This window comes from Trachypithecus francoisi, unplaced genomic scaffold (assembly GCF_009764315.1).
Source record: "Trachypithecus francoisi isolate TF-2019V2 unplaced genomic scaffold, Tfra_2.0 Lachesis_group13, whole genome shotgun sequence".
NCBI classification, from domain to species: Eukaryota; Metazoa; Chordata; class Mammalia; order Primates; family Cercopithecidae; genus Trachypithecus; species Trachypithecus francoisi.
This window is the reverse complement of record NW_022681458.1, coordinates 38,563,933-38,578,653: the sequence shown is the minus strand read 5'-3', so window position 1 is coordinate 38,578,653 and position 14,721 is coordinate 38,563,933. Positions and strand designations below refer to the sequence as shown.

General features: G+C 40.5%; 1 protein-coding gene and 1 long non-coding RNA gene across 4 annotated transcripts in view; one reads left to right on the top strand and one right to left on the bottom strand.

The window, feature by feature from the left end:
• Window positions 1-3,312: 3,312 nt before the first annotated feature.
• The window catches only part of ICA1L (islet cell autoantigen 1 like), a 101,721-nt gene continuing 90,312 nt past the window's right edge, over window positions 3,313-14,721 (bottom strand). For all 3 annotated transcript variants that reach the window (XM_033230674.1, XM_033230672.1, XM_033230673.1), the window contains one exon: window positions 3,313-6,620. In XM_033230674.1, coding sequence (XP_033086565.1) covers window positions 6,505-6,620 — 116 coding nt within the window. In that variant the 3' untranslated portion in view covers window positions 3,313-6,504. The remainder of the gene's footprint in view (window positions 6,621-14,721) is intronic.
• The window catches only part of LOC117094636, a 56,834-nt gene continuing 46,889 nt past the window's right edge, over window positions 4,777-14,721 (top strand). Inside the window, exon 1 of the long non-coding RNA XR_004441622.1 lies at window positions 4,777-4,862. This is a non-coding gene — a long non-coding RNA (uncharacterized LOC117094636). The remainder of the gene's footprint in view (window positions 4,863-14,721) is intronic.

Sequence of the window (14,721 nt, the reverse complement as noted above, 5' to 3'; positions counted from 1 at the left end):
TGTCTGGTATCTTAATGCAGAAATGAGACTGGAGTCTTCAAGACATTGTTTCTACTTCCCTTTAATACGTAGCTCCAAAATTTCTAGGTTTTATAAAAACAAACCAAAAACCAGAATAATTCTCTTTCATCATTTTGCATCATCCTCAAACTGAGAATTTATTTCCATATATTCTAACTTTGATTTTATGCAGTAGTGTGGATTAGTCCTGCTGAATCATTGTTTTATAGAAGACTATCTTGGAGGCTGTGATAGTTAAAAACCAGGTGTATAACCATTTGTCTCAATTCTGTATCTTAAGTAACTATTTTTTAGATCGTTGGGATAATTGAGAGGAGAAACAGAGAAAGTCCTAGATTTAGGGCCACAATTTGGGTGCTAGTTCTGGCTCTGATGCTTAATGTTCACGGGATCTTGGGCCAAGAAGTCACCTTTGTGAACCTGTTTTATTTGTGTGATTAAGGAAATGCTGACAATAGTGCTATCCCTTAGAAAATATGAAGACATGAAACTGTAAGCGAACATTCATCTGCCTTCATATTTTGTCAGGTAAGTTTATTCATTCCATGGGGGAGCCAGTGGTTTTTGGTCATGGAAAGTGTTCTCATAAAATTCATTTTAGCTTGTAAAGTTTAAAATCATCAAAGATAAACTGAAATTGTAATAAAAATTGATAATGCCTATTGATAGCTTACCAAATATCAGACACTTTACATATTACTTGTACCCTAATCTTTGTAATAACCCTTTGAAGCTAGGTACTGCTATTTTTACTATCATACAGATAACAAAATAGGAATTAGGTTAACTTTTCCATGGTCACACATCTGGGAAATTTCAGAGACTGGCTTTGAACCAAGTCTGACTCTGGAATTCAGAGTTAATCACAAAGTCTTACTGCTGTTTTGCTTGCGCCAGTGACACTGATAAAATAAAGATGTTGGAGTCACTGCAGATTATGTGACATTGGGCCACACTGCCTTGTTCTTTGTGATCCTCTTCATTGCTACAGCTGCTGGCAGCGTAGTTCAGAGGGCCAAAAGAAAGGAGCTGGTTAGTTACCAGCTCCTGATCAAGCACATTGGTGACAGACATTCTCAAACTCTTTGGTTTTTAATGTTGCTATAGCTGCAAAAAATAAAAAGAAATACTCTTTAATTTGGGGAGCATATCTTTTAGAGAGGCAAAAACTGTTACAGTCACATTTCTGGTGGATTTTTTAATTCACCTGGCTTTTTTGAGGGAAAGACTTACATAGTTGGGTTTTTTTGTTTTTGTTTTTTTGTTGTTGTTTTGAGACAGAGTTTCGCCTGTTGCCCAGGCTGGAGTGCAGTAGGCAATCTCAGCTTACTGCAAGCTCCACCTCCTGGGTTCAAGCAATTCTCCTGCCTCAGCCTCCCCAGTAGCTGAGATTACAGGTACCTGCCACCACGCCTGGCTAATTTTTGTATTTTGTATTTTTAGTAGAGACGGGGTAGCACCATGCTGGCCAGGCTGGTCTCGAACTCTCAACCTCAGGTGATCTGCCTGCCTTGGCCTCCCAAAGTGCTGGGATTACAGGCGTGAGCCACCGCGCCCGGCCTGTAATTGGTTTTTAAATCTCTGTGACTTGGTATGCCCATTTAAGAGAGAGGGGACAGTAAAATCATCTGGATCACAATTCAAATGTGTGCTTGAAGGCACTACAAAAAAAATAACCAAAAATGTTAGTAGTGGTTATTCCTAGATGGTAGTGCTGTGGCTGATTTTTTTCTTCTAGAAGATATTACTTTAAAATGGGAAAAAAGAAACAACTTTTTCTTTCATGTTTTTTTAGGTTATGGTCAGTGAGGTTTAGCCACAAGAGATATCACAGGAGAGACACAGAAAAAAATGTTGTAATATACTCACAGGTCCTAGAAAGACAGTCACTGCATGCTGAGAGGGGGTCACATGGGAGGGGGCTCAGCCAAGCAGGTGAGGAGCGGAGAGGCCTAAGACATGGGCAGGAGCCTTTGGGTCAGGGAGAAGCACACGAGAAAAAGTGAGAACTTCACTGGTGCCTTTAAATGTTACTAGGTCATGGGCAAGGTAGCAAGGGAAACTTGGGGCGGGGTCCACCCATATCACACTGGGCCAGGTACCCACAGCCTGTTTGTGGAGATGCTGAGGCAGCAAGAAAACCGGAAGTTTAAAACCTACACTACAAATGTAAAAACATACACTGTAAAATCTCACCCACGACACCAGTCAGAACTTCATCTCCTTTTTGTATTTACTCTTTGGCCAATGAGTGGTTGATTTACACCACTGAGTGAGGAACCATGTCTTGACTTTAAATGCCAAGGACAGTTTGTTTTGAACTCTTTAGTAGTCTTTTAAATGGTACAGAAAAAGATGGAAAATAGTTTATGTTGGTCTTCTGGATGTGACCCATCCTGACCAACCATTTTTCTTCTCATCTTGTCCCATAGTTTTCTTTGCCATGTTTAAACACTTTACTGTTGCATGAAATGCATTACTTTCAGTTCTACTGAATTCATATTTTAAAAGTTCGTTTTTCCTTCCTAATTTCTATATTCCAAAATTCTGGGACTGCTTCATTGCTCAAGGTAGAGAAATGCAGGGCCCTGCCAATGCTATGGAAGACAAAAATAACTGAATTAATTCTCTTCTTTTTATTCCTGCCTTCAGTAAGTCAGGTTACATACTATGGCTTATATTTAATTGTTTGTGTCTAGGCTCAGATTTTTGATTTGATAGTTTTTGTTACTGAAAGTATTTACACAAATAACGTACATTATATTATTTCCTATATCTTACATAGTCCCTTTCTATATGATATAAATCAGAAGGAATTCATCTCACAAGGATTTTCTTTTCTTTTTTTTTTTTTTTTGAGATGGGGTCTCACTCTGTAACCCAGGCTGGACTGCATGGCCTGATCTCGGCTCACTGCAACCTCCGCCTCCCTGGTTCAAGCGATTCTCCTGCCTCAGCCTCCCAGGTAGCTGGGATTACAGGCATCTGCCACCACACCTGGCTAATTTTTATATTTTTAATAGAGACAGGGTTTCACCATGTTGACCAGGGTGGTCTCAAACTTCTGACTTCAAGTGATCTGCCTGTCTTGGCCTCCCAAAGTGCTGGGATTACATAGGTGTGAGCCACCGTGCCCGGCCTCACAAGGATATTAATTGCCCTAGTTTTATTTTCATTCTCCCATGTCCATATCAACTCAATGTACTTTCCCAATACTATGATCTTGAGGTAAAACCCAAGTTTTTGAATAGGAAAACAATAATTGTATTAAACACTTCAGGAAACAAACTTTTGTTTTATGCCATCTTGCAGTCTTTATTAAAAGAGGCTCAGAAAAATAGATGGAGCACGTTTAAACTTCCTTCGTTCTAATGCTGTAAGACCTCTACATTTCTAGATGGTCTATACAGATACGTGAAATATTTATAGTTGAAATACAAAACACTTTTTCAGTGTGCAAATACTGAAACCTGTTCATTGAAATACAGTTTGTTTCTAATCCTATCAAGGTTCTACAATTAATGAAGGATTTCAAAAACATACAAAATTACACCAATCTGATCTTATTATGCCCTGATATTCCTGCCTCTCCTAAAAAATGATTGTAGACACACTAGGCAAAGTTTAGCTCATCTTTAGACTTAAACATATTCTTATCCAGTATAAAATAAAGTATAGATATTTCTCCCCATTTAACATAACAAAATACCTATTTTGAGGATTGTTCTCAGCCTACCATTGGTTAAGGATAATTAATTTACTTCTTATTGAATGGATTATCTAGATCGAGACAAAAAGCAACCAGTCATTCTCTGTTCTGTGCTTTTCCCGTCCTTTCCCTCCTTTCTTCAGTGTGGTGGCTTTTTATATTAGCAATATTGGTTTAATAGAGCAAAATTTCTTTTTGACCACAAAAACTGCTGAGCTTCAAATAACGAATCTTGAGAAAAGACAAATGTGGTTGCCTTCATCGTAATAAAGTTATTGATATACTCTTCAAAAATAGTGGTTGGACTTGTTGGAAGTTAGAACTGGACTTGCTAAGGAAGTTAATGTTGCTCTGGGTTAAAAGGGAAAGATATACTCTGTTGAAAGAAGAAATGTTATAGAAACTAGTAACTGAATAATAACAGTCCCTGGTATGTCTCCATTTTGGGAGAACCTTTGCTTTTGGAAAATTTAGGGTGTTCCTAGTATGGGCTTTGGGCTTCTGCTTTGTCTGCTCGTTAAAGTATCTGTATCAGATAACAGGGACTTCCCTGCACACACGTGAGAGAGATAAATATCTCAGAACTAATGCATTAGCAAGGTGACTACTACAAAGAAAAATGGTACAAACTCTCAAGACATAAAGTTGGCTTTTTTTTTTTTTTTTTTTGAGATGGAGTCTCGCTCTGTCACCCAGGCTGGAGTGCAGTGGTGCAATCTCGGCTCACTGCAACCTCCGTCTCCTGGGTTCAAGCAATTCTTCTGCCTCAGCCTCCCGAGGAGCTGGGATTACAGGCATGCACCACCACACCTGGCTAATTTTTGTATTTTTAGTAGAGACAGGGTTTCACCATGTTGGCTAGGCTGGGTCTCGAACTCATGACCTCAAATGTTCCACCTGCCTTGGCCTCCCAAAGTGCTGGGATTACAGGCGTGAGCCACCGTGCCCAAAGATTTAGCATTTTTTGAGGCACTCAAAAGTTGAGAGCACCAGAGTCACCATGGGTACAGAATTCAGATTGGGATTCATAATCATGATCTTGGTGATTGGAACTTGGCAGAACAATGACAGTATTGCATTCTGGGAAATTTCACTGAGTATAAAGGAAGACTTAAAAAATGCTTCTGAAGAGGTAAGTAATGGCTCATTAAAATTTAAAGAACTAGCAGTAATATTGTGAAAATATTTTATGGAAAGACTTCATACCTTTTTTCTGAGTCAATGTTTCTGATAAGGTCTTTCCAGCCTATACTGTACTTGGCCATTGTAGTAGTTTTCCGGAGAATTTGTGGGCAGTTACTATTATAGATGGCTATGGACGGGACGTGGACTGCATTTTACCTACTCTGGTCCAGTGTTTTCTATGTACCATGACAAACATTACAAGCAATCCTCTTCTAAATAAGCCTGTTTAGAATAGAACTAAGAGCACATGAAAACTACTGTGAATAACTTATTCAAAATGTCTTCTTATGGAAATGCAATGGAGTGGATGCAAAACACTTGGGAAATTGCTTCAAAATTAAAGGGTGGGCAAGAAAAAAGGACAGGAAATTGAGTGATTGATGTGTGTGTACAGTAGCTATGTTTTTATCAGCTTACATTAACTTCCATTAAATAGCCTTCCTCTCTAATACTTAGGTTCTAAACCCTGTAGGGGTAACAGATTTTGCTTAGTAATCAAATAGAGCCTCAGATGATGTCACCCACAAAAAGAGGGAAGTAGAAAAATGAGACACTCCCTTATTGATCACACAGAGCTTTCTGTATGTCTGCCAGAAAGTATTCTGGGTTAAATTATGTCACAAAATATGGGGTAAGTATGCAAATATATGTAAGGATAAGGTGTTCATAAGTGTCTCCTCATTCAGATAGAAATTTCTAGGTATATCAGGAATACTATTGCCAGTTGCTTGGGAATATTCTCCCCCTCATTTTATTTTCAGGAATAATATAAATACTGCATAATACTGTATCACAAGTGTATGAAAAAGTGGGTCTGAAGACACTTGTACAAGCCTTAAGTATTACTGTGCATTCTGAGGTTTAGGAGACGGGAAGATTTTCTGTTTCTACAGAGAATGGGCTTAGCAAATTAATTATCCTGCTATTTCCCCTTCAAGATTTAATAATGGAATTAGAGAGTGTCCATTATTTTGTATGAATGAAAAAACATTACATTTTAGCCTCCAAATGAGTATCAAGTTTCTCTGTGATTTCATTAAAGCAAACTAAGTTCTCAAATCTTATTCTATCTCTCTAACCCAAAACAAAGCTGGTCTGGTTCTAATGCTGTTTTCAAAAACAGAAAATCCTCCTTGTTACTATTTTATTTAAAAACTGACCCCAAACCACAACCCAATTTACATGCTATCTTTTTTTATCCACATATAAAATTCTCACAGCCAGCAAGGCAACTTAAAAGGGTTTCCAAAGAAATAAGCTCAACTCCATATTGACAGAATTACTCCTAGCCGTTATTTTGACACGTTTCAGTATCTAAATATTGCAGACTCTGTAGTTTTCTAATATTTTCCACATAGAAGTTTCTAATATTTTCCACATATTACCAACAGCTGCAAATCCAAGATATGAAAGATGTACTTAACCTATTCAAATGTGGTCTTTACCATCTGTCTAAAGTTGGCTGACAGGTGTTATATTCACAAACACCATGCTTTTGTGTGTGGGTTACAATATAAACTCCTTTCCACAAAGGAAATGCGTTGCAAAATTGATGTCTCAAGGCCACTGAAGTGACATTATAGCTTCAGTCAAGCATTAAGGAGTTCATCATCTGAGTGTCCAATAGCATCTGGGTTTGAAAGTGGATCCAAGTCTGCAAATAGATTGAACCAGGCTGACATGTCTTGATTACCATTGTTGGGGGCTATTAAAAAAGAAAAAAAACACATTAAAGAGTTTCAGTTTTGAAATCGTTTTTGTACCACATTTATGATTTTGAAGTAGGTGCTTCTTTTGAATTAAAAAAAAATTTAAGAAAACTGACAATAATCAACTATAATCCCCTTAAGAAGTATTATTATTATTAATATTGGTAGAGACTAGGGTTTCCCTATGTTGCCCAGGCTGGTCTGGAACTCCTGGGCTCAAGTGATTCTCCCACTTCAGCCTCCGAGAACACTGGTTTTATAGGCATGAACCACTGCTCCTGGTTTAGGATAATTTTGAAAGGCAAATAGAACTTCTGCTTTGATGAGGTGCCTATATTTAAATGATTGTATGTTGCTCTGAGAAAGGAATTGAGTTAAAAGTGAAAAAGCAAGCAATACTGTGGTCTTCATAGAACATTTAAGATCACTTATAGAAGACTCTCAGATAAGTTTAAAAGTAAACTTGTTCATATCAAGTAAGAAATGACATTTGTAAACACTGCTTCAAGTTGATTTATGTTTATTATAAAAGTGGTATTACAAAAGTAGATATAAGGAAAAAAATTTCTTCTACCTACCACATTAGCACACCCAACATTGTCCTTTTGGTTTATAGTTGTTATGTCTTTTCCATGTGCACTTTAAAATTTTTTGATGTATGCATTTTACAGTATGCATTGTATCTCAGGTACAACGTCTTGTTCATCAGATCCCTCACATCTCCTTATGGAGACTGGAAAATTTTATTTCTCAAGATTCTACAAGTTGCACTGTGGCAGATATTCAAGAGTGTACATTTGGGCTGAGGGTTGGGACTAATAAAGAATGCACAGTGGCACAGACAGTGGGTCATCTCAGAAGTCTAGGCCCTTGAAAGCCAAGGAGTTGAGAAGGCAGGGTTGAGACCCAGGGGACAGTCTTAAGCGCTGGATGTGAAACCAGAGTCACAGTGCGGAGGGTGGAAGGCAGTCCCAAGGCAGTCCTCTTTCACATCACAGTAATACTCAGCACAGGACCAGAGAGCTGGGGTTTGGGGTATGGGGATCCAGAGCCCCAAGGATCAGGGCAGAGTGAAAGGCTTCACTCAAGTGTGTCCAGTTCTGTTTCTGAGTACCCTGAAGTAGTCAAAATCTGGCTTTGAGTCCTGGGTGTAACACCTACTAATGAGTAATACTGGGCAAGTCATTTTACCTCAGGGGCTCTTGTCTCCTCATCTGTAAAGTAGTAACCATATGATTCATCATTATATCAGGATACTTGAGAGTAAATAGGGGCACTATTAGTCATTATGCCAGAAGAATAGATGTCACTAAGGTAATACCTGACCTCCTTCATGCAGCTGTTGAGGAGTCCTGAAAAGTATGTAAATATTGTACAGCATTATGCAAATGTAAGACAGTTTTATATTCATCAGTCACAATGGGAAATAAAGGTCTGTCAGTTACATCTTTTATAGAGGCTTTCCTTGTGTACACTATTACTGCTTCCAGAGATTCTTACAGGATAGGAAGCAGAAAATGAATTCTATACAGAGAGAAAAAGCCCAAATTAAATGTGATTAATTTTCATAAAGTAAATACGCTCATAAACAATATCAGCATCAAGAAGTAGAACGTGACTGGGTGTGGTGGCTCACGCCTGTAATTCAAGCACTTTGGGAGGCCGAGGTGTGCAGATCACCTGAGGTCAGGAGTTCGAGACCAGCCTGGCCAACATGGTGAAACCCCGTCTCTACTTTAAAAAAAAAAAAAAAAAAAAAAGCCGGGCGTGGTGGCGCACATCTGTGATCCCAGCTACTCAGGAGGCTGAGGCACAAGAATTGCTTGAACCCGGGAGGCAGAGGTTGCAGTGAGCCAAGATTGCAGCACTGCACTCCAGCCTGGGCAACAGAGTGTGACCCTGTCTCAAAAACAAAAACAAAAAAAAACATGACTACTCCTCTGAAGCTCCCCTCATGCATGATACCCCAACACCCTTCCAGTCACTATTCACACCCCCCCCAACCCCAGGGAATGCCAGCGCAAATCCCATTCTGGTGTATTATTAACAGTATCACAGTAACGCTCATTAGTATATATTTTAGTCAATGGATGGATACGTTTCTGTTGGGTATATACTTAGGAGTGGAATTGCTTGGTCACAGGGCATATGTATGTTAAGTTTTAGTAGAAACCGCCAGTTTTCCAAGTAGTAGTACCAATTTACACTCGTACACACAGGTTTTGAGATTCTAGTTATTTAACATCCTTGTCAATTAGGGATTTTCTTTTCTGTTTCATTTTAGCCATTGTAGTAGGTAGGTCTTGGATTCCATTTTGCTTTAAATTTGCACTTCCTTAATGACTAAGGAAGTGAGGCTCTTAATGAATGAATTTTAAAGTTGTTAAAATTTTCAATCTTATGGCTGGGCACGGTGGTTCATGCCTGTAATCCCAGCACTTAAGGACGCCAAGGCAGGTGGATCACTTGAGGTCAGGAGTCTCAGACCAGCCTGGACAACATGGCAAAAACCGTCCCTAGCAAAAAAAAATACAAAAATTAGCCAGGTGTCGTGGCACACCTGTAATCCCAGCTACTCTGGAGGCTGAGACAGGAGAATTGCTTGAACCCTGGAGGCGGAGGTTGCAGTGAGCCAAGATCATGCCACTGCACTCCAGCCTTGGTGACAGAGCATGACTCGGTCTCCAAAAAAAAAAAAAAAAAACCTCAATTTTATTAAATTTTTGATTGTTTTTGCTTTTTATTTTGAGACGGAGTCTTGCTCTGTCGCCCAGGCTGGAGGGCAATGGTATGATCTCAGTTAAGTGCAACCTCCGCCTCCTGGGTTCAAGTGATTCTCCTTGCCTCAGCCTCTCCAGTAGCTGGGACTACAGGTGTATGCCACCATGCTCAGCTAATTTTTGTATTTTTAGTAGAGACAGGGTTTCACCATGTTGGCCAGGCTGGTCTCGAACTCCTGACCTCGTGATCCGCCCGCCTCGGCCTCCCAAAGTGCTGGGATTAGAGGCATGAGTCACTGTGCCCAGCCTGTTAAATTCTTAAGTTTAGTCTTATTGTACCTTCTTGGTGAGTTTTTTTTTTTTCCCCTAAATTTTTCCTCGAAAATCAGCCTCAAGAATTATAGGTAAATACTGCCTTTGCTTTTTTGTGTTCATTTCTGAAATTTATTTACTTTATAGTGTCTGTTTTAAATGATTAAGCACAACTTGTTTTAGCTGGTTTTTAAAAAGAAAAGTATAACTATAAGTTCTCTGAATCCCTGAGGGATGGCTGTATTCTGAACCTGCCAGTGTGAAATCTGTGATTTGCTTGGAATTCAGGGTTTTCCCTACTGGCTGACCTCAGAGTACTGGAAAGAATAAAATAGATTGCAGGAGTCCACACTGATATCAATGAATAAGTAAATAAGTAGGGAAAAAGGGAAAGCTTTCCCATTCAGTAGAACGCTAACTCGTAAATACAGAGGGAATGAGGAAATAGAAAATCACCATTTGGCAACAACTACAGTACTAAATATTTCATGGAAGAATTATCAGTGAATGCTAAATTAGTGGGCAAAACTTCAGTAAAAACAAACCATTTACAGTATTTCAAAACACCTCCCACAAGATATTTACTAATTACAAAGGGAAAGATACAGTAGTCATTTTGTAATGGAGAAATGTGGCAGATACCACCATAACCAAGTGATCAGGGTTAACATCACCAGGAGTGAAACAAAACAGATATCATGCACCCCCGATAGGATTTACTAAGGCACAACACCATTCCTGCACTGGTAGCCCTGCCAAAATGCATAACCTGGGTCTAATTATGAAAAAACATTAGCTAAACCCAAATGCAAGGAATATTCAAAATAAATGACCTACACACTGCAAAAATGTCAAGGTCATGAGACTCAAAAGATTGAGGAACTGTTCCAGATTAAGAGACTAAAGAGACTTTACTAAATGCAATGTGTGATCCTAGACTACGAAAAACTAAAATGAAATTGAGACATTAGTGGGATAACTGACAAACTCTGAATAAGGTCTACAGTAGATAATGGTCCTATGGCAATGTTAATTTCCTGATTTTGACTTGTACTGTAATTATGTAAAAGAATGTCCTTGTTTTTAGGAAATAGGCAATGAATATTTAGTGGCAGAGGGGCATCATGTCTGCTACTTAAACTATTGCAGTTCAGAGGAAATTTATATGTATATGATGGGGGGGTGGGGAAGAGAAAGAATATGGGTGTAAAGCAAACATGGTAACATTTTGGAAACCTAAGTGAAGAATGTTTACTAGTATTTTGTATTAACTTCTGTAGTCTTTCTATAAGTCAGAAATTATTTCAAAATTTAAAGATATTGATATCACAAGGATTCAGAAGTCAGCCTGAAAGGGCTTCCACTGGCCAACACAGGAACAGTGTGAGCACCAAAATCAGTAAGTTCAGCGGTGATTATAAACCACTGAAAACATATGAATCAGGCCAGGTCCAGTGACTCACACCTGTAACCCCAGCACTATGGGAGGCCAGATGGGTGGATCACTTGAGGTCAAGAGTTCAAGACCAGCCTGGCCAACACGGTGAAACCCCATCTCCACTAAAAATACAAAAATTAGCCAGGTGTGGTGGTGCATGCCTGTAGACCCAGCTACTCAGGAGGCTGAGGCAAGAGACTCACTTGAACCTGGGAGGCGGAGGTTGCAGTGAGCCAACATCGCACCATTGCACTCCAGCCTGGGCGACTCTGTCTCCAAAAAAAACGACAACAAAAGAAAACATGAATCTATAGTGATAATAAATAAATGAACTGAGGATAAGAGAGGTCTCTTGTTTACAGCAGAGTACTGAAGACTAGTGAAGGGAATGAATTATACCTCAGTAGACTGTTTAAAAAATGTGATATACATGGATGAACAGATAACCAATTGTGTTATATCTACCAAATGGAGTATTATTCCACCTTAAAAAGGAAGGAAATCCAGTCACTTGCTACAGGATGAACCTTGAGGACATTATACAAAATGCAATAAGCCAGTCACAAAAAAGCCAGATACTGCATTATTTCAGTTGTATGAGGTATCTAAAGTAATCAGACTCAGAGAAAGCGGAATGGTGGTTACCAGGGACTTAGGACAAGGGGTTAAGGGGTATAAAGTTTCAGATTTACAAGGTGAAAAAGTTCTGAAGATCTGTTTCACAGCAGTGTGACCATGCTTAATATTACTGAGCTGGAAAATGGCCGATTAGGAACAGCTGCAGCCTCCAGCTCCCAGCATGAGTGACACAGAAGATGGGTGATTTCTGCATTTTCAACTGAGGTACCGGGTTCATCTCACTGGGGCGTGTCGGACAGTTGGCGCCGGTCTGCGGGTGCAGCCCAACCAGTGAGAACTGAAGCAGGGCGAGGCATCGCCTCACCTGGGAAGCACAAGGGGGAAGGGAATCCCTTTTCCTAGCCAAAGGAAATTGAGACACACAACACCTGGAAAATCGGGTAATTCCCACCCTAATACTGCATTTTATCAAGGATCTTAGCAAACAGCACACCAGGAGATTATATCCCACACCTGGCCCAGAGGGTCCCACATCCACGGAGCCTCCCTCATTGTAGTACAGCAGTCTGAGATCTAACTGCAAGGCAGCAGTGAGGCTGGGGGAGGGGTGCCCGCCATTGCTGAGGCTTAAGTAGGTAAACAAAGCAACTGGGAAGCTCGAATTGGGTGGAGCCCACCACAGCTCCAGGAGGCCGGCCTGCCTCTGTAGACTTCTCCTCTGGGGACAGGGCATAGCTAAACAAAAAGCAGCAGAAACCTCAGCAGAGGTAAATGCCCATCTGACAGCTTTGAAGAGAGCAGTGGATCTCCCAGCACAGAGGTTGAGATCTCAGAACAGACAGACTGCCTGCTCAGGTGGGTCCCTGACCCCTGAGTAGCCTAACTGGGAGACATCCCCCACTAGGTGCAGACCAACACCTCACACCTCACACGGCTGGGTACACCCCTGAGACGAAGCTTCCAGAGCAAGAATCAGATAGCAACACTTGCTGTTCAGCAATATTCTATCTTCTACAGCCTCTGCTGCTGATACCCAGGCAAACAGGGTCTGGAGTAGACCTCAAGCAAACTCCAACAGACCTACAGCTGAGGGTCCTGACTGTTAGAAGGAAAACTAACAAACAGAAAGGACACCCACACCAAAACCCCATCAGTATGTCACCACCATCAAAGACCAAAGGCAGATAAAACCACAAAGATGGGGAAAAAGCAGTGCAGAAAAGCTGGAAATTCAAAAAATCAGAGCACATCTCCCCCTCCAAAGGAACGCAGCTCATCGCCAGCAATGGAACAAGGCTGGATGGAGAATGATTTTGATGACTTGAGAGAAGAAGGCTTCAGTCCATCAGACTTCTCAGAGCTAAAGGAGGAACTACGTAACCAGTGCAAAGAAACTAAAAACCTTGAAAAAAGAACGGAAGAATGGATAACTAGAATAATCAATGCAGAGAAGTCCTTAAAAGAACTGATAGAGATGAAAACCATAACACGAGAACTATGTGACAAATGCACAAGCTTCAGTAATTGACTCAATCAAGAAAGAGTATCAGCGATTGAAGATCAAATGAAATGAAGCGAGAAGAGAAGTGTAGAGAAGAAAGAATAAAAAGAAATCAACAAAGCCTCCAAAAAATGTGGGATTATGTGAAAAGACCAAATCTACGTCTGATTGGTGTGCCTGAAAATGATGGGGAAAATGGAACCAACTTGGAAAACACTCTGCAGGATATCATCTAGGAGGACTTCCCTAACGTAGTAAGGCAGGCCAACATTCAAATTCAGGAAATATAGAGAATGCCACAAAGATACTCCTCGAGAAGAGCAAATCCAAGACACGTAATTGTCAGATTCACCAAAGTTGAAATGAAGGAAAAAATGTTAAGGGCAGCCAGAGAGAAAGGTCGGGTTACACACAAAGGGAAGCCCATCAGACTAATAGCAGATCTCTTGGCAGAAACTCTCCAAGCCAGAAGAGAGTGGGGGCCAATATTCCAACATTCTTAAAGAAAAGAATTTTCTTTTTTTTTTTTTGAGACGGAGTCTCGCTCTGTCGCCCAGGCTGGAGTGCAGTGGCCGGATCTCAGCTCACTGCAAGCTCCGCCTCCCGGGTTTACGCCATTCTCTCGCCTCAGCCTCCTGAGTAGCTGGGACTACAGGCGCCCGCCATCTCGCCCGGCTAATTTTTTGTATATTTTAGTAGAGACGGGGTTTCACCGTGTTAGCCAGGATGGTCTCGATCTCCTGACCTCGTGATCCGCCCGTCTCGGCCTCCCAAAGTGCTGGGATTACAGGCTTGAGCCACCGCGCCCGGCCAAGAAAAGAATTTTCAACCCAGAATTTCATATCCAGCCAAACTAAGTTTCATAAGTGAAGGAGAAATAAAATCCTTTGCAGACAAGCAAATGCTGAGAGATTTTGGCACCACCAGGCCTGCCCTACAAGAGATCCTGAAGGAAGCACTAAACATGGAAAGGAACAACAGGTACCAACCACTGCAAAAACATGTCAAAATGTAAAGTCCATCGATGCTAAGAAGAAACTGCATCAATTAACGAGCAAAATAACCAGCTAATATCATAATGACAGGATCAAGTTCACACATAACAATATTAACCTTAAATGTAAATGGACTAAATGGTCCAATTAAAAGACAGACTGGCAAATTGGATAAAGAGTCAAGACCCATCAGTGTGCTGTATTCAGGAGACCCATCTCACATGCAGAGACACACATAGGCTCAAAATAAAGGGACGGAGGAAGATCTACCAAGCAAATGGAAAACAAAAAAAAGCAGGGGTTGCAATCCTAGTCTCTGATAAAACAGACTTCAAACCATCAAAGATTGAAAGAGACAAAGAAGGCCACTACATAATGGTAAACGGATCAATTCATCAGGAACAGCTATCTTAAATATATATGCACCCAATACAGGAGCACCCAGATTCACAAAGCAAGTCCTTAGAGACTTACAAAGAGACTTAGACTCCCATACAATAATAATGGGATACTTGAACACCCCACTGTTAACATTAGACAGATCAACGAGAC